We start from the raw sequence: 24305 nt of genomic DNA, 5'->3' as shown, positions 1-24305 counted from the left end.
CGTCAGGTATCGCGCTGCCTCACGTCAGGTATCGCGTTGTACCACTTCAGGTATCACGTTGCACCACGTCAGGTATCGCGTTGCACCACGTCAGGTATCGCATTGCACCACATCAGGTATCGCGCTGCACAACATCAGGTATCGCGCTGCACTACGTCAGGTATCGCGTTGCACCACGTCAGGTATCGCGTTGCACCACGTCAGGTATCGCGTTACACCACGTCAGGTATCGCGTTGCACCACGTCAGGTATCGCGTTGCACCACGTCAGGTATCGCGTTGCACCACGTCAGGTATCGCGCTGCACCACGTCAGGTATCGCGCTGCACCACGTCAGGTATCGCGCTGCACCACGTCAGGTATCGCGCTGCACCACGTCAGGTATCGCGTTGCACCACGTCAGGTATCGCGCTGCACCACGTCAGGTATCGCGCTGCACCACGTCAGGTATCGCGCTGCACCACGTCAGGTATCGCGCTGCACCACGTCAGGTATCGCGCTGCACCACGTCAGGTATCGCGCTGCACCACGTCAGGTATCGCGCTGCACCACGTCAGGTATCGCGCTGCACCACGTCAGGTATCGCGTTGCACCACGTCAGGTATCGCGTTGCACCACGTCAGGTATCGCGTTGCACCACGTCAGGTATCGCGTTGCACCACTTCAGGTATCGCGCTGCACCACTTCAGGAATCGCGCTGCACCACGTCAGGTATCGCGTTGCACCACTTCAGGTATCGCGTTGCATTACGTCAGGTATCGCGCTGCACCACGTCAGGTATCGCGTTGCACCACGTCAGGTATCGCGTTGCACCACGTCAGGTATCGCGTTGCACCACGTCAGGTATCGCGTTGCACCACGTCAGGTATCGCGTTGCACCACGTCAGGTATCGCGTTACACCACGTCAGGTATCGCGTTGCACCACGTCAGGTATCGCGCTGCACCACGTCAGGTATCACGTTGTACCACATTGCACAAAAGCTTTATACTGGATATTCTGGGTCGGGGGTTCGACGGCTTGTGCTCCACTTACACTCGTGTCGGCCTGGACCCCGTCTACCGGTAACGTTTCAGGTTTCTGTTCGTGTATTACTGATTGTGTGCAATGATGACACCAAAATCATTAGCGCACAACTATGCACAAACCAAAGATCTCTAAACCCCACCGGTCTAGTGATTTTTAGGATTATTTGGGGTCCCAGCTCTCGGTCCTCCACCCTCTTACAGAACAATCCCGTATTATAAGCCATGGGACGTTGCTGCTGATGATTTCTGATTTTTTAGGTGCGGGAAGAGTAAACTCTGAACTTCTGTGCATCGTCCTCCTTCTTGCAGATGTTTCCATGTGTGTTGAGCATTTCCTTATGATTCACCATCAGATTTAACTTAAAATTCCGCAATGAGTGTTACAAATCGTCTTGTCAGGAGCGGTGAGCGATCTGCGCTGACATTTCACCGCAATCGTCTAAATATGGCATTATGTCCTGTAAAGCGCCTAGTCTCCTCCAGAAATATCTCAATGGGAATTTATCGAGGGTCCTCCCCACCGCGCTGCTGGGAAGCGTTTACATAGTGGGTGACTGACCGTCCTTTTAAGGAAACAGACCCCAATGTGAAGATTCAGTGGACGCGGAGGACGACTATAAGATTTAATGCCAGGAAGGCACCGCACAGCTGGTCATAGAGGAGCGCTGCAGAGTCTGGAAACTTACGGGGGTTACAAGCATACACAGCGCCCGCACCAACATATACTGCAGCGCAGTATAGACATCCATTACATCAGTCCCTGTCCACATGAGCTTCATGATTCTGAGCCCGTTAGTGCCCTTTAGTTTCATCCGTCCTGATCGTGGGTCGGAGCAGACTTTCTGCCGTGGATATGCTCCATCTGTTGCTTTATACGTATGTGAATGTTTATGGGGCTGTTGTGTGGGTGGTTTTGGGTTCGGTGACAGAACAGCTTATCATTTATGCAGTATTTTACCCTAGAACATGAACCTCTTCATCGTTTCCATCATCCTCATCCCTGATGTCACTTGTCTCACCACTATCTAATCTGTGACATATGAAGAGCGACATCTTATTCTAACCGCATGTATTATATCTTCCTTTATTATAACCAGTGAAGATATCCTCTAATCTTCATCATCGCTGCCTGCGACTCCTCACCTTGCAGGGGGTCATGTCATCTGCCTGCGATTTCTTTGCGCCCCTCGTGGTGCTGTCATCAGCTGATCCTCTGCCATCTTTGGCTTCTTTGGATGCATCCGCTCCTCGGTCATTGTCTGATTCCGGACGCCTTCTCATCTCACTAATCTCATTATTCGTCATCTCTAATATCGTTTTAATTCATGGATTGCGCCATTATTGCTGCTTGTTAGCATTGGACCATCTTCCATTGCACATCGTGACTCATTGCCGTCCCGTCTGGGCATAGCATGTCTATTCTCCTTCTCTTCCTTTAAGGTATATTCAGTCCCATTGTATCCCCCCTGCGAGGTCCGTAAGATCTGTAATAAGTGCTTACACTTTCCTTCCAGATGAAGGCACCATTAAGAAGAAGCCAGCTCCGAAGACACCCCTTAAATCAGGTAGAAGGTTAATCAGCCCCTCCTCCGCTTTGTGATTGCTACATTGTATCATTTTCTCATCCTCCAGTCAATGATTCCATCTATAGCTGCCACATTGTCCAGTTCTTGACATATTCATATCCAGCAAGAACGCTGCAAAATCCTGAGTCCGTCTAGAACTGTTCACTTACTAAAATAAGGCCTGGATGACATGTACAGGCCCCAAGCCGGACCAACAGGTGGAGAAATATTTGGGGTCTTGTATCGGGGCTGGGGAGAACAGAAAAATGAAGAAGATTTCAGTTCACAGTCTGTGCATTAAAGTCCCATGATAATGCTATGTAGCAGGTCGTCAGACAGCGGCATTGTGGGTAATCTGAATATTTTGTTTGTTCTAGTTCAAGGATGTCAAACTCAAACACACAGAGGGACAAAATTAAAAACTTGGACAAAGTCTCAAGCCAACCGTTTTACAGTATAATGAGCTCCACATAGTCCTCCATACAATATAATGGGCCCACATAGTCCTCCATACAATATAATGGGCCCCACATAGTCCTCCATACAATATAATGGGCCCCACATAGTCCTCCATACAATATAATGGGCCCCACATAGTCCTCCATACAATATAATGGGCCCCACATAGTCCTCCATACAATATAATGGGCCCCACATAGTCCTCCATACAATATAATGGGCCCCACACAGTCCTCCATACAGTATAATGGGCCCCACATAGTCCTCCATACAATATAATGGCCCCACATAGCCCTCCATACAATATAATGGGCCCCACATAGTCCTCCATACAGTATAATGGGCCCAACAGAGTCCACCATAAAGTATGATGGCCCCACATAGTCCTCCATACAGTATAATGGGCCCCACATAGTCCTCCATACAGTATAATGGGCCCACATAGTCCTCCATACAGTATAATGGGCCCCACATAGTTCTCCGTACAGTATAATGGCCCCATTTAGTCCTCCATACAGAATAATAGGCCCCACATAGTCCTCCATACAGAATAATGGGCTCCACATAGTCCTCCATACAGTATAATGGCCCCACATAGTCCTCCATACAGAATAATGGGCCCCACATAGTCCTCCATACAGTATAATGGCCCCACATAGTCCTCCATACAGAATAATGGGCTCCACATAGTCCTCCATACAGTATAATGGCCCCACATAGTCCTCCATACAGAATAATGGGCCCCACATAGTCCTCCATACAGTATAATGGCCCCACATAGTCCTCCATACAGAATAATGGGCCCCACATAGTCCTCCATACAGTATAATGGCCCCACATAGTCCTCCATACAGAATAATGGGCCCCACATAGTCCTCTATGCAGTATTATGGGCCCTGTATAGTCCTCCATACAGAATAATGGGCCCCACATAGTCCTCCATACAGAATAATGGGCCCCACATAGCCCTCCATACAGTATAATGGCCCCACATAGTCCTCCATACAGTATAATGGCTCCACATAGTCCTCCATACAGTATAATGGCCCCACATAGTCCTCCATACAGTATAATGGCCCCACACAGTCCTCCATACAGAATAATGGCCCCACATAGTCCTCCATACAGAATAATGGGCCCCACATAGGGGTGGTGATTCTGGTGTCGCAGGCCGAATAAAACCACCCTTCGGGCCAGATTTGACCCATGCGCCACAGCTTGACATGTATGTTCTGGTTTGTCCCATTGAGGATCCACCTAATGTTCATGAGTGGTGAAAGATTATATTCTCAGGGCTTGGATGGCCACTATAAATGAGGACTGACTAACATTAATGAGGGACAAGCAAAGTTAATAAGGCACGAATACCATTTATTTATTTTACTCACATAGGTAGCGCCACCATATACCCCAGCGTTACAGACATCAGCACTGTCCCTATTGGGGCTCACAATAGACATCCCCTATCAGTATGTCATTGAGTGTGGGAGGAAACCGGAGAATCTGCAGGAAACCCACACAAACACGGGGGAACATACAGACTCCTTGTACATGTCGTCCTTGGTGGGATTTACCCAGGATCCCAGTGCTGCAAGTGCTAACCACTGAGCCATCGTATTGCCCTATAAACAGTACAGTGTTAGTCACTGAGCCACCATGCAGTGCTAACCACTGAGCCACTGTGCTGCCCTATTTATAGTACAGTGCTAACCACTGAGCCACTGTGCTTCCCTATCTATAGTACAGTGCTAACCACTGAGCCACTGTGCTGCTCTATCTATAGTACAGTTACATTGGTAACCACTGAGCCACTGTGCTGCCCTATCTATAGTACAGTTACATTGGTAACCACTGAGCCACTGTGCTGCCCTATCTATAGTACAGTTACATTGGTAACCACTGAGCCACTGTGCTGCCCTATCTATAGTACAGTTACATTGGTAACCACTGAGCCACTGTGCTGCCCTATCTATAGTACAGTTACATTGGTAACCACTGAGCCACTGTGCTGCTCTATCTATAGTAGTTACATTGGTAACCACTGAGCCACTGTGCTGCCCTATCTATATTACAGTGCTGACCACTGAGCCACTGTGCTTCTCTATCTATAGTACAGTGCTAACCACTGAGCCACTGTGCTTCTCTATCTATAGTACAGTGCTAACCACTGAGCCACTGTGCTGCTCTATCTATAGTACAGTTACATTGGTAACCACTGAACCACTGTGCTGCTCTATCTATAGTACAGTTACATTGGTAACCACTGAGCCACTGTGCTGCTCTATCTATAGTACAGTTACATTGGTAACCACTGAGCCACTGTGCTGCTCTATCTATAGTACAGTGCTAACCACTGAGCCAATTTGCTGCTCATCCTTGAGGGACAACCATTATCACTGAATGACCACTATTTGTGAGGAATATCTACTATTCATGAGAAATGGCGCCTGTCCTTGGACGGAATGACCGGTGTTATTGGGGGATAGCCCCTGATAATGAGTTACGTCCACTATTCATGAATAACTAGCTCTGGTTATACATGACTGACAGCTATGAATGAGGGATGACCCCAAGTAATGAGACCACCATTATTCACGAGGGGCTCCCACTGCTCATGAGCTATGACCACTATTCATGAAATCTGACCAGCGTGAGGGATGACTGTTCCCTAAGAACGGCCATTATTCGCTGACCAATATTTATGAGATATTGCAAGAGAAAGTGGGAGGCAATGTCCACGTTCTCTGTCCCCCTGACCAGATGGACATGAGGCCTCTCCAGCTGTCATGTGTCCTATCCAGTGTTTGAGGCTTCTGGCGTGAGGATTAGTGGTGTGCAGGTATTAGTCGTAGCTGCGGAGCCTGATGAGCTTCATGTGCTTGTAGCTTTTAGATGACTCATACTGGTTTTGTCCTCAGCATGTTACTTTGTTTCTACCTTCTGCAGCATCTCCACCACAGATCCTTCAATTTCCAGAAGATCGGAAGGTCCAAGCCGCGGAGTCTGTGGAGCTGTTCTGCAAGGTGGCCGGGACACAGCCCATCTCCTGCATGTGGATGAAGTTCAGAAAAGAGGTAACCGCTTCTCTTATTGGGTTTTATTACATTGGATAATCTTGGAAAAATGTATGCAAAGTGCTGGGAACTGATGGACTTCACCCACGAGTCCTCAAAGAGCTTAGTCTTGTTTTGAGTGCCAGGAGACTGGTGTAAAGCACATGTGCTGCTGATGTCTCCCCAGGATATCCTAAAACTATAAACTCAGCGATTACTACAAGAAAGGTGTCTGAAACAATCAATGGCTCTGTGGACAGACAGATATTTGGCTTTGGTAAAGTGATTAATATTCTACATGGTTCCTGGTCATGTGATGACTCTCGGACAGGCACCATTATTGTGTGTCGTGTTTATAAATGATACAGATGATGAGAGTTATAATACTAACATAGATGGCACTGAGCGGTGTAGCTAATACTCGTACAGTCTATGGCAGGCGTCTATAATATCCAGGCTGATGTCACAATGGAGAATGATCCGGGCGTAATTGTGGATCATAAACCGGATGATTGCACAATGCCAGTCAGCTGCTACTAAAGTCAATGGGAGTGTAAAAGCACCGACTGACTGCATCCTCAGATGTTACTCATTACAGGCAGATTATCTAACTCTGTAAAAGGACCTAACAAAGTCAGAGACTCCAAAGGCACAAACATGTGTCTAGGAGCGGGGAACAGTTCAGCACCGGAGGTCAACGAAACTGATAAGAGTCAGAAAATATGAGCAAGACATTATAAGAAGCCGGGCATGGTTACTGTATGTACATGGCTGGAGCGCCCCCAAGTAACATAATCTATGAAGGTTCATTCAGTATCTGTGAAAGGCTTCTTTCCTGTGAGAGCATACAGATAGATTATACAGAGTATGAAGACATGAGAAAATCCTCTGCAGTACTTGGGGTTTGGAAGGAATCTTTTCCATTGGCAGGATAATCAGGCCACACATTACAAAGGTTTCCTCGGATAAACGGGTTTATTGGGAATTGCAGGTTTCCTGTTACAGTTCACTTATAAATCATCTGTGATAGTGGCAAATGTTGATAAATTTGGGGGCTGCTTAGCTCCTCTGTGGGGGGTGATCACACTCGTTCACTATGGTCTTGTACGGGCTGAAATAGGATGTAGGAAAATCGAGGGGATTGATAGGGCAGTTCAGGGGTCTGGTCAGGGGGCAATAGGAAAACCGAGGGGATTGATAGGGCAGCGCAGGGGTCTGGTCAGGGGGCAATAGGAAAATCGAGGGGATTGATAGGGCAGCGCAGGGGTCTGGTCAGGGGGCAATAGGAAAACCGAGGGGATTGATAGGGCAGCGCAGGGGTCTGGTCAGGGGGCAATAGGAAAATCGAGGGGATTGATAGGGCAGCGCAGGGGTCTGGTCAGGGGGCAATAGGAAAATCGAGGGGATTGATAGGGCAGCGCAGGGGTCTGGTCAGGGGGCAATAGGAAAATCGAGGGGATTGATAGGGCAGCGCAGGGGTCTGGTCAGGGGGCAATAGGAAAATCGAGGGGATTGATAGGGCAGCGCAGGGGTCTGGTCAGGGGGCAATAGGAAAATCGAGGGGATTGATAGGGCAGCGCAGGGGTCTGGTCAGGGGGCAATAGGAAAATCGAGGGGATTGATAGGGCAGCGCAGGGGTCTGGTCAGGGGGCAAGTGGTGGTGTTTGTGTAGGTCGTATGTGGGAGAATATGAGAGGTTATTTGTCTGGGGGGTTCTTATTGTTTTCCCTGTAACCATTCTCTACTCTTTTTTTCGATCAGATAAAAGAAAGTGAGCACATCAAGATCGAGAAGACGGAGGACTCTTGTAAACTGACCATCTCCTCCGCACGGCAGGAACACTGCGGCTGCTACACGCTGCTTGCAGAAAACAAACATGGCTCCAAGCAAGCGCAGATCAACCTGACGGTGTTCGGTACGTTCACACTCGGGGGGCTTTATTGTCTCGTGTCTGATACAAAGTAACTAATTGTACAGCTAAGAATTTCTCCCCAAACCTCAAAGTACTGAACACAAGTAACTTCACAGCCGCCCTGACTCCTCGGTTACCTCATCGCTGGCCCGGCTCCCCCCCAGTGATATCAGGGAGCCCCCGTGACAGCTGTTTACATATAACGTAACATTATACAGGGTGAATTACCAGCGAGCCGCGCGCAGGATCACCATTGTTACATCTACTATTTATACCCTCATCAGCGTCGCTGTCGCTTTTCCATCATATATTTTTAGAAACTGTTCCCAGTGCAATAGACATGAATAAACTAAATGAGCTGCGGAGTCAGTAATGGAGAAAAGGAATATCATTATATATATTAACATCAGCTTAGTACGGGATGAATAATATCGTGTGTCCCCGACCCTCACCGGCCTCACCACAAACGATGCAGTACATTGCCTGGTAGAATAAATGCTACAAACGAGTGATACAACTCTGATAACATGAACTATATTCTAATACTGCAAGTATGTACAAGAATATAACTACTATAATACTGCCCCTATGTACAAGAATATAACTACTATAATACTGCTCCTATGTACAAGAATATAACTACTATAATACTGCTCCCTATGTACAAGAATATAACTACTATAATACTGCCCCTATGTACAAGAATATAACTACTATAATACTGTCCCTATGTACAAGAATATAACTACTAGAATACTACCCCCTATGTACAAGAATATAACTACTATAATACTGCCCCTATGTACAAGAATATAACTACTATAATACTGCCCCTATGTACAAGAATATAACTACTATAATACTACCCCCTATGTACAAGAATATAACTACTATAATACTGCCCCTATGTACAAGAATATAACTACTATAATACTACCCCCTATGTACAAGAATATAACTACTATAATACTGCCCCTATGTACAAGAATATAACTACTATAATACTGCTCCTATGTACAAGAATATAACTACTATAATACTGCCCACTATGTACAAGAATATAACTACTATAATTCTGCCCCCTATGTACTAGAATATAACTACTATAATACTGCCCCCTATGTACAAGAATATAACTACTATAATACTGCCCCCTATGTACAAGAATATAACTACTATAATACTGCTCCTATGTACAAGAATATAAATACTATATTAGTGCTCCTATGTACAAGAATATAACTACTATAATACTGCTCCCTATGTACAAGAATATAACTACTATAATACTGCTCCTATGTACAAGAATATAACTACTATAATACTGCCCCCTATGTACAAGAATATAACTACTATAATACTGCTCCTATGTACAAGAATATAACTACTATATTAGTGCTCCTATGTACAAGAATATAACTACTATAATACTGCTCCCTATGTACAAGAATATAACTACTATAATACTGCCCCTATGTACAAGGATATAACTACTATAATACTGCCCCTATATACAAGAATATAACTACTATAATACTGCTCCCTATGTACAAGAATATAACTACTATAATACTGCTCCTATATACAAGAATATAACTACTATAATACTGCCCCTATGTACAAGAATATAACTACTATAATACTGCTCCTATGTACAAGAATATAACTACTATAATACTGCCCCCTATGTACAGGAATATAACTACTATAATACTGCCCCCTATGTACTAGAATATAACTACTATAATACTGCCCCCTATGTACAAGAATATAACTACTATAATACTGCTCCTATGTACAAGAATATAACTACTATAATACTGCCCCCTATGTACAAGAATATAACTACTATAATACTGCCCCCTATGTACAAGAATATAACTACTATAATACTGCCCCTATGTACAAGAATATAACTACTATAATACTGCCCCCTATGTACAAGAATATAACTACTATAATACTGCCCCCTATGTACAAGAATATAACTACTATAATACTGCCCCCTATGTACAAGAATATAACTACTATAATACTGCTCCCTATGTACAAGAATATAACTACTATAATACTGCCCCCTATGTACAAGAATATAACTACTATAATACTGCCCCCTATGTACAAGAATATAACTACTATAATACTGCCCCCTATGTACAAGAATATAACTACTATAATACTGCCCCCTATGTACAAGAATATAACTACTATAATACTGCTCCTATGTACAAAAATATAACTACTATAATACTGCACTTATGTACAAGAATATAACTACTATAATACTGCCCCTATGTACAAGAATATAACTACTATAATACTGCCCCTATGTACAAGAATATAACTACTATAATACTGCCCCTATGTACAGGAATATAACTACTATAATATTGCCCCCTATGTACAAGAATATAACTACTATAATACTGCCCCTATGTACAAGAATATAACTACTATAATACTGCTCCTATGTACAAGAATATAACTACTATAATACTGCCTCCTATGTACAAGAATATAACTACTATAATACTGCCCCTATGTGCAAGAATATAACTACTATAATACTGCCTCCTATGTACAAGAATATAACTACTATAATACTGCCCCTATGTACAAGAATATAACTACTATAATACTGCTCCTATGTACAAAAATATAACTACTATAATACTGCTCCTATGTACAAGAATATAACTACTATAATACTGCCCCTATGTACAAGAATATAACTACTATAATACTGCCCCTATGTACAAGAATATAACTACTATAATACTCCCCCTATGTACAAGAATATAACTGCTATAATACTGCCCCCTATGTACAAGAATATAACTACTATAATACTGCCCCCTATGTACAAGAATATAACTACGATAATACTGCTCCTATGTACAAAAATATAACTACTATAATACTGCCCCCTATGTACAAGAATATAACTACGATAATACTGCTCCTATGTACAAGAATATAACTACAATAATACTGCCACCCATGTACAAGAATATAACTACTATAATACTGCTCCTATGTACAAGAATATAACTACTATAATACTGCCCCTATGTACAAGAATATAACTACTATAATACAGCTCCCTATGTACAAGAAGATACCTACTATAATACTACTCCCTATATACAAGAATTTAACTACTATAATACTGCCCCTATGTACAAGAATATAACTACTATAATACTGCCACTATGTACAAGAATATAACTACTATAATACTGCCACTATGTACAAGAATATAACTACTATAATACTGTGCCTATGTACAAGAATATAACTACTATAATACTGCCCCCTATGTACAACAATATAACTACTATAATACTGCTCCTATGTACAACAATATAACTACTATAATACTGCCCCCTATGTACAAGAATATAACTACTATAATACTGCTCCTATGTACAAGAATATAACTACTATAATACAGCCCCCTATGTACAAGAATATAACTACTATAATACAGCCCCTATGTACAAGAATATATCTACTATAATACTGCTCCTATGTACAAGAATATAACTACTATAATACTGCTCCCTATGTACAAGAATATAACTACTATAATACTGCCCCTATGTACAAGAATATAACTACTATAATACTGCCCCCTATGTACAAGAATATAACTACTATAATACTGCTCCTATATACAAGAATATAACTACTATAATACAGCCCCCTATGTACAAGAATATAACTACTATAATGCTGCCAGTATGTAGACGAATATAACTACTATAATACTGCCCCTATGTACAAGAATATAACTACTATAATACTGCCCCCTATATACAAGAATATAACTACTATAATACTGCCCCCTATGTACAAGAATATAACTACTATAATACTGACCCTATGTACAAGAATATAACTACTACTAATACTGCTCATATATACAGGAATATAACTACTATAATACTGCCCCCTATGTACAAGAATATAACTACTATAATACTGCCCCCTATGTACAAGAATATAACTACTATAATACTGCTCCTATGTACAAGAATATAACTATTATAATACTGCCCCTATGTACAAGAATATAACTACTATAATACTGATCCTATGTACAAGAATATAACTATTATAATACTGCCCCTATGTACAAGAATATAACTACTATAATACAGCCCCCTATGTACAAGAAGATACCTACTATAATACTACTCCCTATATACAAGAATATAACTACTATAATACTGCCCCTATGTACAAGAATATAACTACTATAATACTGCCACTATGTACAAGAATATAACTACTATAATACTGTGCCTATGTACAAGAATATAACTACTATAATACTGCCCCCTATGTACAAGAATATAACTACTATAATACTGCCCCCTATGTACAACAATATAACTACTATAATACAGCCCCCTATGTACAAGAATATAACTACTATAATACTGCCCCCTATGTACAAGAATATAACTACTATAATACAGCCCCTATGTACAAGAATATATCTACTATAATACTGCTCCTATGTACAAGAATATAACTACTATAATACTGCTCCTATGTACAAGAATATAACTACTATAATACAGCCCCTATGTACAAGAATATAACTACTGTAATACTGCCCCTATGTACAAGAATATAACTACTATAATACTGCTCCTATGTACAAGAATATAACTACTATAATACTGCTCCTATGTACAAGAATATAACTACTATAATACTGCTCCTATGTACAAGAATATAACTACTATAATACTGCCCCCTATATACAAGAATATAACTACTATAATACTGCTCCTATGTACAAGAATATAACTACTATAATACTGCTCCTATGTACAAGAATATAACTACTATAATACTGCACTTATGTACAAGAATATAACTACTATAATACTGACCCTATGTACAAGAATATAACTACTATAATACTGCTCATATGTACAGGAATATAACTACTATAATACTGCCCCCTATGTACAAGAATGTAATTACTATAATACTGCCCCCTATGTACAAGAATATAACTACTATAATACAGCTCCTATGTACAAGAATATAACTACTATAATACTGCACTTATGTACAAGAATATAACTACTATAATACTGCACTTATGTACAAGAATATAACTACTATAATACTGCTCCTATGTACAAGAATATAACTACTATAATACTGCTCCTATGTACAAGAATATAACTACTATAATACTGCCTCCTATGTACAAGAATATAACTGCTATAATACTGCTCCCTATGTACAAGAATATAACTACTATAATACTGCCCCTATGTACAAGAATATAACTACTATAATACTGCTCCTATGTATAAGAATATGACTACTATAATACTGCTCCTATGTACAAGAATATAACTGCTAAAATACTGCTCCCTATGTACAAGAATATAACTACTATAATACTGCCCCTATGTACAAGAATATAACTACTATAATACTGCTCCCTATGTACAAGAATATAACTACTATAATACTGCCCCTATGTACAAGAATATAACTACTATAATACTGCTCCCTACGTACAAGAATATAACTACTATAATACTGCTCCTATGTATAAGAATATAACTACTATAATACTGCTCCTATGTACAAGAATATAACTACTATAATACTGCTCCTATGTATAAGAATATAACTACTATAATACTGCTCCTATGTACAAGAATATAACTACTATAATACTGCCCCTATGTACAAGAATATAACTACTATAATACTGCTCCCTATGTACAAGAATATAACTACTATAATACTGCCCCTATGTACAAGAATATGACTACTATAATACTGCTCCTATGTGCAAGAATATAACTACTATAATACAGCCCCCTATGTACAAGAATATAACTACTATAATACTGCCCCCTATATACAAGAATATAACTACTATAATACTGCCCCCTATGTACAAGAATATAACTACTATAATACTGACCCTATGTACAAGAATATAACTACTATAATACTGCTCATATGTACAGGAATATAACTACTATAATACTGCCAGTATGTAGACGAATATAACTACTATAATACTGCCCCTATGTACAAGAATATAACTACTATAATACTGCCCCCTATATACAAGAATATAACTACTATAATACTGCTCCTATGTACAAGAATATAACTGCTATAATACTGCTCCCTATGTACAAGAATATAACTACTATAATACTGCCCCTATGTACAAGAATATAACTACTATAATACTGCTCCCTATGTACAAGAATATAACTACTATAATACTGCCCCTATGTACAAGAATACAACTACTATAATACTGCCCCCTATGTACAAGAATATAACTACTATAATACTGCTACTATGTACAAGAATATAACTACTATAATACAGCCCCCTATGTACAAGAATATAACTACTATAATACTGCCAGTATGTAGACGAATATAACTACTATAATACTGCCCCTATGTACAAGAATATAACTACTATAATACTGCCCTCTATATACAAGAATATAACTACTATAATACTGCCCCCTATGTACAAGAATATAACTACTATAATACTGACCCTATGTACAAGAATATAACTACTATAATACTGCTCATATGTACAGGAATATAACTACTATAATACTGCCCCCTATGTACAAGAATATAACTACTATAATACTGCCCCCTATGTACAAGAATATAACTACTATAATACTGCTCCTATGTACAAGAATATAACTATTATAATACTGCTCCCCTATGTACAAGAATATAACTACTATAATACTGCCCCTATGTACAAGAATATAGCTACTATAATACTGCTCCTATGTACAAGAATATAACTACTATAATACTGCCCCTATGTACAAGAATATAACTACTATAATACAGCCCCCTATGTACAAGAAGATACCTACTATATTACTACTCCCTATATAGAAGAATATAACTACTATAATACTGCCCCTATGTACGAGAATATAACTACTATAATACTGCCACTATGTACAAGAATATAACTACTATAATACTGCCACTATGTACAAGAATATAACTACTATAATACTGTGCCTATGTACAAGAATATAACTACTATAATACTGCCCCTTATGTACAACAATATAACTACTATAATACTGCTCCTATGTACAACAATATAACTACTATAATACAGCCCCCTATGTACAAGAATATAACTACTATAATACTGCTCCCTATGTACAAGAATATAACTACTATAATACTGCCCCCTATGTACAAGAATATAACTACTATAATACTACTCCTATGTACAAGAATATAACTACTATAATACAGCCCCCTATGTACAAGAATATAACTACTATAATACTGCCCCCTATGTACAAGAATATAACTACTATAATACAGCCCCTATGTACAAAAATATATCTACTATAATACTGCTCCTATGTACAAGAATATAACTACTATAATACTGCTCCTATGTACAAGAATATAACTACTATAATACTGCACTTATGTACAAGAATATAACTACTATAATACTGACCCTATGTACAAGAATATAACTACTATAATACTGCTCATATGTACAGGAATATAACTACTATAATACTGCCCCCTATGTACAAGAATATAACTACTATAATACTGCCCCCTATGTACAAGAATATAACTACTATAATACTGCTCCTATGTACAAGAATATAACTACTATAATACTGCTCATATGTACAAGAATATAACTACTATAATACTGCTCCTATGTACAAGAATATAACTACTATAATACTGCCCCCTATATACAAGAATATAACTACTATAATACTGCTCCTATGTACAAGAATATAACTACTATAATACTGCTCCTATGTACAAGAATATAACTACTATAATACTGCACTTATGTACAAGAATATAACTACTATAATACTGACCCTATGTACAAGAATATAACTACTATAATACTGCTCATATGTACAGGAATATAACTACTATAATACTGCCCCCTATGTACAAGAATATAATTACTATAATACTGCCCCCTATGTACAAGAATATAACTACTATAATACATCTCCTATGTACAAGAATATAACTACTATAATACTGCACTTATGTACAAGAATATAACTACTATAATACTGCACTTATGTACAAGAATATAACTACTATAATACTGCTCCTATGTACAAGAATATAACTACTATAATACTGCTCCTATGTACAAGAATATAACTACTATAATACTGCCTCCTATGTACAAGAATATAACTGCTATAATACTGCTCCCTATGTACAAGAATATAACTACTATAATACTGCCCCTATGTACAAGAATATAACTACTATAATACTGCTCCTATGTATAAGAATATGACTACTATAATACTGCTCCTATGTACAAGAATATAACTGCTAAAATACTGCTCCCTATGTACAAGAATATAACTACTATAATACTGCCCCTATGTACAAGAATATAACTACTATAATACTGCTCCCTATGTACAAGAATATAACTACTATAATACTGCCCCTATGTACAAGAATATAACTACTATAATACTGCTCCCTACGTACAAGAATATAACTACTATAATACTGCTCCTATGTATAAGAATATAACTACTATAATACTGCTCCTATGTACAAGAATATAACTACTATAATACTGCTCCTATGTATAAGAATATAACTACTATAATACTGCTCCTATGTACAAGAATATAACTACTATAATACTGCCCCTATGTACAAGAATATAACTACTATAATACTGCTCCCTATGTACAAGAATATAACTACTATAATACTGCCCCTATGTACAAGAATATGACTACTATAATACTGCTCCTATGTGCAAGAATATAACTACTATAATACAGCCCCCTATGTACAAGAATATAACTACTATAATACTGCCAGTATGTAGATGAATATAACTACTATAATACTGCCCCTATGTACAAGAATATAACTACTATAATACTGCCCCCTATGTACAAGAATATAACTACTATAATACTGACCCTATGTACAAGAATATAACTACTATAATACTGCTCATATGTACAGGAATATAACTACTATAATACTGCCAGTATGTAGACGAATATAACTACTATAATACTGCCCCTATGTACAAGAATATAACTACTATAATACTGCCCCCTATATACAAGAATATAACTACTATAATACTGCTCCTATGTACAAGAATATAACTGCTATAATACTGCTCCCTATGTACAAGAATATAACTACTATAATACTGCCCCTATGTACAAGAATATAACTACTATAATACTGCTCCCTATGTACAAGAATATAACTACTATAATACTGCCCCTATGTACAAGAATATAACTACTATAATACTGCCCCCTATGTACAAGAATATAACTACTATAATACTGCTACTATGTACAAGAATATAACTACTATAATACAGCCCCCTATGTACAAGAATATAACTACTATAATACTGCCAGTATGTAGACGAATATAACTACTATAATACTGCCCCTATGTACAAGAATATAACTACTATAATACTGCCCTCTATATACAAGAATATAACTACTATAATACTGCCCCCTATGTACAAGAATATAACTACTATAATACTGACTCTATGTACAAGAATATAACTACTATAATACTGCTCATATGTACAGGAATATAACTACTATAATACTGCCCCCTATGTACAAGAATATAACTACTATAATACTGCCCCCTATGTACAAGAATATAACTACTATAATACTGCTCCTATGTACAAGAATATAACTATTATAATACTGCTCCCCTATGTACAAGAATATAACTACTATAATACTGCCCCTATGTACAAGAATATAGCTACTATAATACTGCTCCTATGTACAAGAATATAACTACTATAATACTGCCCCTATGTACAAGAATATAACTACTATAATACAGCCCCCTATGTACAAGAAGATACCTACTATATTACTACTCCCTATATAGAAGAATATAACTACTATAATACTGCCCCTATGTACAAGAATATAACTACTATAATACTGCCACTATGTACAAGAATATAACTACTATAATACTGCCACTATGTACAAGAATATAACTACTATAATACTGTGCCTATGTACAAGAATATAACTACTATAATACTGCCCCTTATGTACAACAATATAACTACTATAATACTGCTCCTATGTACAACAATATAACTACTATAATACAGCCCCCTATGTACAAGAATATAACTACTATAATACTGTTCCCTATGTACAAGAATATAACTACTATAATACTGCCCCCTATGTACAAGAATATAACTACTATAATACTACTCCTATGTACAAGAATATAACTACTATAATACAGCCCCCTATGTACAAGAATATAACTACTATAATACTGCCCCCTATGTACAAGAATATAACTACTATAATACAGCCCCTATGTACAAAAATATATCTACTATAATACTGCTCCTATGTACAAGAATATAACTACTATAATACTGCACTTATGTACAAGAATATAACTACTATAATACTGACCCTATGTACAAGAATATAACTACTATAATACTGCTCATATGTACAGGAATATAACTACTATAATACTGCCCCCTATGTACAAGAATATAACTACTATAATACTGCCCCCTATGTACAAGAATATAACTACTATAATACTGCTCCTATGTACAAGAATATAACTACTATAATACTGCTCCTATGTACAAGAATATAACTACTATAATACTGCTCCTATGTACAAGAATATAACTACTATAATACTGCCTCCTATGTACAAGAATATAACTGCAATAATACTGCTCCCTATGTACAAGAATATAACTACTATAATACTGCCCCTATGTACAAGAATATAACTACTATAATACTGCTCCTATGTATAAGAATATGACTACTATAATACTGCTCCTATGTACAAGAATATAACTGCTATAATACTGCTCCCTATGTACAAGAATATAACTACTATAATACTGCCCCTATGTACAAGAATATAACTACTATAATACTGCTCCCTATGTACAAGAATATAACTACTATAATACTGCCCCTATGTACAAGAATATAACTACTATAATACTGCCCCCTATGTACAAGAATGTAACTACTATAATACTGCTCCTATGTATAAGAATATAACTACTGTAATACTGCTCCTATGTACAAGAATATAACTACTATAATACTGCCACCTATGTACAAGAATATAACTACTATAATACTGCTCCCTATGTACAAGAATATAACTACTATAATACTGCCCCTATGTACAAGAATATAACTACTATAATACTGCTCCCTACGTACAAGAATATAACTACTATAATACTGCTCCTATGTATAAGAATATAACTACTATAATACTGCTCCTATGTACAAGAATATAACTACTATAATACTGCTCCTATGTATAAGAATATAACTACTATAATACTGCCCCTATGTACAAGAATATAACTACTATATTACTGCCCCCTATGTACAAGAATATAACTACTATAATACTGCTCCTATGTACAAGAATATAACTACTATAATACAGCCCCCTATGTACAAGAATATAACTACTATAATACTGCCAGTATGTAGACGAATATAACTACTATAATACTGCCCCTATGTACAAGAATATAACTACTATAATACTGCCCCCTATATACAAGAATATAACTACTATAATACTGCCCCCTATGTACAAGAATATAACTACTATAATACTGACCCTATGTACAAGAATATAACTACTATAATACTGCCCCTATGTACAAGAATATAACTACTATAATACTGCTCCCTATGTACAAGAATATAACTACTATAATACTGCTCCTATGTACAAAAATATAACTACTATAATACTGCTCCTATGTACAAGAATATAACTACTATAATACTGCCCCTATGTACAAAAATATAACTGCTATAATACTGCTCCCTATGTACAAGAATATAACTACTATAATACTGCTCCCTATGTACAAGTATATAACTACTATAATACTGCCCCCTATGTACAAGAATATAACTACTATAATACTGTCCCCTTTGTACAAAAATATAACTACTATAATACTGCTCCTATGTACAAGAATATAACTACTATAATACTGCTCCCTATGTACAAGAATATAACTACTATAATACTGCTCCCTATGTACAAGAATATAACTACTATAATACTGCTTCCTATGTACAAGAATATAACTACTATAATACTGCTCCCTATGTACAAGAATATAACTACTATAATACTGCTCCTATGTACAAAAATATAACTACTATAATACTGCTCCTATGTACAAAAATATAACTACTATAATACTGCTCCTATGTACAAGAATATAACTACTATAATACTGCTCCTAAGTACAAAATAGAACTACTATAATACTGCTCCTATGTACAAGAATATAACTACTATAATACTGCCCCCTATGTACAAGAATATAACTACTATAATACTGCCAGTATGTAGACGAATATAACTACTATAATACTGCCCCTATGTACAAGAATATAACTACTATAATACTGCCCCCTATATACAAGAATATAACTACTATAATACTGCCCCCTATGTACAAGAATATAACTAATATAATACTGACCCTATGTACAAGAATATAACTACTATAATACTGACCCTATGTACAAGAATATAACTACTATAATACTGCCCCTATGTACAAAAATATAACTACTATAATAATGCTCCTATGTACAAGAATATAACTACTATAATACTGCCAGTATGTAGACGAATATAACTACTATAATACTGCCCCTATGTACAAGAATATAACTACTATAATACTGCCCCCTATATACAAGAATATAACTACTATAATACTGCCCCCTATGTACAAGAATATAACTACTATAATACTGACCCTATGTACAAGAATATAACTACTATAATACTGCCCCTATGTACAAGAATATAACTACTATAATACTGCTCCCTATGTACAAGAATATAACTACTATAATACTGCTCCTATGTACAAAAATATAACTACTATAATACTGCTCCTATGTACAAGAATATAACTACTATAATACTGCCCCTATGTACAAAAATATAACTGCTATAATACTGCTCCCTATGTACAAGAATATAACTACTATAATACTGCTCCCTATGTACAAGAATATAACTACTATAATACTGCCCCCTATGTACAAGAATATAACTACTATAATACTGTCCCCTTTGTACAAAAATATAACTACTATAATACTGCTCCTATGTACAAAAATATAACTACTATAATACTGCTCCTATGTACAAGAATATAACTACTATAATACTGCTCCCTATGTACAAGAATATAACTACTATAATACTGCTCCCTATGTACAAGAATATAACTACTATAATACTGCTCCCTATGTACAAGAATATAACTACTATAATACTGCTCCCTATGTACAAGAATATAACTACTATAATACTGCTCCTATGTACAAAAATATAACTACTATAATACTGCTCCTATGTACAAAAATATAACTACTATAATACTGCTCCTATGTACAAGAATATAACTACTATAATACTGCTCCTAAGTACAAAATAGAACTACTATAATACTGCTCCTATGTACAAGAATATAACTACTATAATACTGCCCCCTATGTACAAGAATATAACTACTATAATACTGCCAGTATGTAGACGAATATAACTACTATAATACTGCCCCTATGTACAAGAATATAACTACTATAATACTGCCCCCTATATACAAGAATATAACTACTATAATACTGCCCCCTATGTACAAGAATATAACTACTATAATACTGACCCTATGTACAAGAATATAACTACTATAATACTGCCCCTATGTACAAAAATATAACTACTATAATACTGCTCCTATGTACAAAAATATAACTACTATAATAATGCTCCTATGTACAAGAATATAACTACTATAATACTGCTCCTAAGTACAAAATAGAACTACTATAATACTGCTCCTATGTACAAGAATATAACTACTATAATACTGCCCCCTATGTACAAGAATATAACTACTATAATACTGCCAGTATGTAGACGAATATAACTACTATAATACTGCCCCTATGTACAAGAATATAACTACTATAATACTGCCCCCTATATACAAGAATATAACTACTATAATACTGCCCCCTATGTACAAGAATATAACTACTATAATACTGACCCTATGTACAAGAATATAACTACTATAATACTGCCCCTATGTACAAAAATATAACTACTATAATACTGCCCCTATGTACAAAAATATAACTACTATAATACTGCCCCTATGTACAAAAATATAACTACTATAATAATGCTCCTATGTACAAGAATATAACTACTATAATACTGCCAGTATGTAGACGAATATAACTACTATAATACTGCCCCTATGTACAAGAATATAACTACTATAATACTGCCCCCTATATACAAGAATATAACTACTATAATACTGCCAGTATGTAGACGAATATAACTACTATAATACTGCCCCTATGTACAAGAATATAACTACTATAATACTGCCCCCTATATACAAGAATATAACTACTATAATACTGCCAGTATGTAGACGAATATAACTACTATAATACTGCCAGTATGTAGACGAATATAACTACTATAATACTGCCCCTATGTACAAGAATATAACTACTATAATACTGCCCCCTATATACAAGAATATAACTACTTTAATACTGCCCCCTATGTACAAGAATATAAATACTATAATACTGACCCTATGTACAAGAATATAACTACTATAATACTGCTCATATGTACAGAAATATAACTACTATAATACTGCCCCCTATGTACAAGAATATAACTACTATAATACTGCCCCCTATGTACAAGAATATAACTACTATAATACTGCTCCTATGTACAAGAATATAACTATTATAATACTGCTCCCCTATGTACAAGAATATAACTACTATAATACTGCTCCTATGTACAAGAATATAACTACTATAATACTGCCCCTATGTACAAGAATATAACTACTATAATACAGCCCCCTATGTACAAGAAGATACCTACTATAATACTACTCCCTATATACAAGAATATAACTACTATAATACTGCTCCCATGTACAAGAATATAACTACTATAATACTGCCACTATGTACAAGAATATAACTACTATAATACTGCCACTATGTACAAGAATATAACTACTATAATACTGTGCCTATGTACAAGGATATAACTACTATAATACTGCCCCCTATGTACAAGAATATAACTACTATAATACTGCCCCCTATGTACAAGAATATAACTACTATAATACAGCCCCTATGTACAAGAATATATCTACTATAATACTACTCCTATGTACAAGAATATAACTACTGTAATACTGCTCCTATGTACAAGAATATAACTACTATAATACTGCACTTATGTACAAAAATATAACTACTATAATACTGACCCTATGTACAAGAATATAACTACTATAATACTGCTCATATGTACAGGAATATAACTACTATAATACTGCCCCATATGTACAAGAATCTAACTACTATAATACTGCCCCCTATGTACAAGAATATAACTACTATAATACTGCTCCTTTGTACAAGAATATAACTACTATAATACTGCACTTATGTACAAGAATATAACTACTATAATACTGCTCCTATGTACAAGAATATAACTACTATAATACTGCTCCTATGTACAAGAACATAACTACTATAATACTGCCTCCTATGTACAAGAATATAACTGCTATAATACTGCTCCCTATGTACAAGAATATAACTGCTATAATACTGCCCCTATGTACAAGAATATAACTACTATAATACTGCCCCTATGTACAAGAATATAACTACTATAATACTGCTCCTATGTACAAGAATATAACTACTATAATACTGCCCCCTATGTACAAGAAGATATCTACTATAATACTACTCCCTATATACAAGAATATAACTACTATAATACTGCTCCCATGTACAAGAATATAACTACTATAATACTGCCACTATGTACAAGAATATAACTACTATAATACTGCCACTATGTACAAGAATATAACTACTATAATACTGTCCCCTTTGTACAAGAATATAACTACTATAATACTGCTCCTATGTACAAGAATATAACTACTATAATACTGCTCCTATGTACAAAAATATAACTACTATAATACTGCTCCTATGTACAAGAATATAACTACTATACTGCCCCTATGTACAAGAATATAACTACTATAATA

General features: G+C 36.6%; 1 protein-coding gene across 7 annotated transcripts in view; it reads left to right on the top strand.

The window, feature by feature from the left end:
- The window catches only part of MYLK (myosin light chain kinase), a 471929-nt gene that overhangs the window by 287352 nt on the left and 160272 nt on the right, over positions 1-24305 (top strand). For 6 of the 7 annotated variants that reach the window (XM_073647529.1, XM_073647527.1, XM_073647531.1 and 3 more), the window contains 3 exons: positions 2541-2591; positions 5997-6124; positions 7865-8018. In XM_073647529.1, the coding sequence (XP_073503630.1) occupies positions 2541-2591; positions 5997-6124; positions 7865-8018 (333 nt within the window). The remainder of the gene's footprint in view (positions 1-2540; positions 2592-5996; positions 6125-7864; positions 8019-24305) is intronic. The other variant, XM_073647530.1, reaches the window with a different exon arrangement.

Source organism: Phyllobates terribilis, unplaced genomic scaffold (genome assembly GCF_046119375.1).
Source record: "Phyllobates terribilis strain yellow unplaced genomic scaffold, ASM4611937v1 Scaffold_9__5_contigs__length_417890890, whole genome shotgun sequence".
Taxonomy (NCBI): Eukaryota; Metazoa; Chordata; class Amphibia; order Anura; family Dendrobatidae; genus Phyllobates; species Phyllobates terribilis.
The sequence above is the reverse complement of the archived record's forward strand: the minus strand, read 5'-3'. Positions and strand labels throughout refer to the sequence as shown.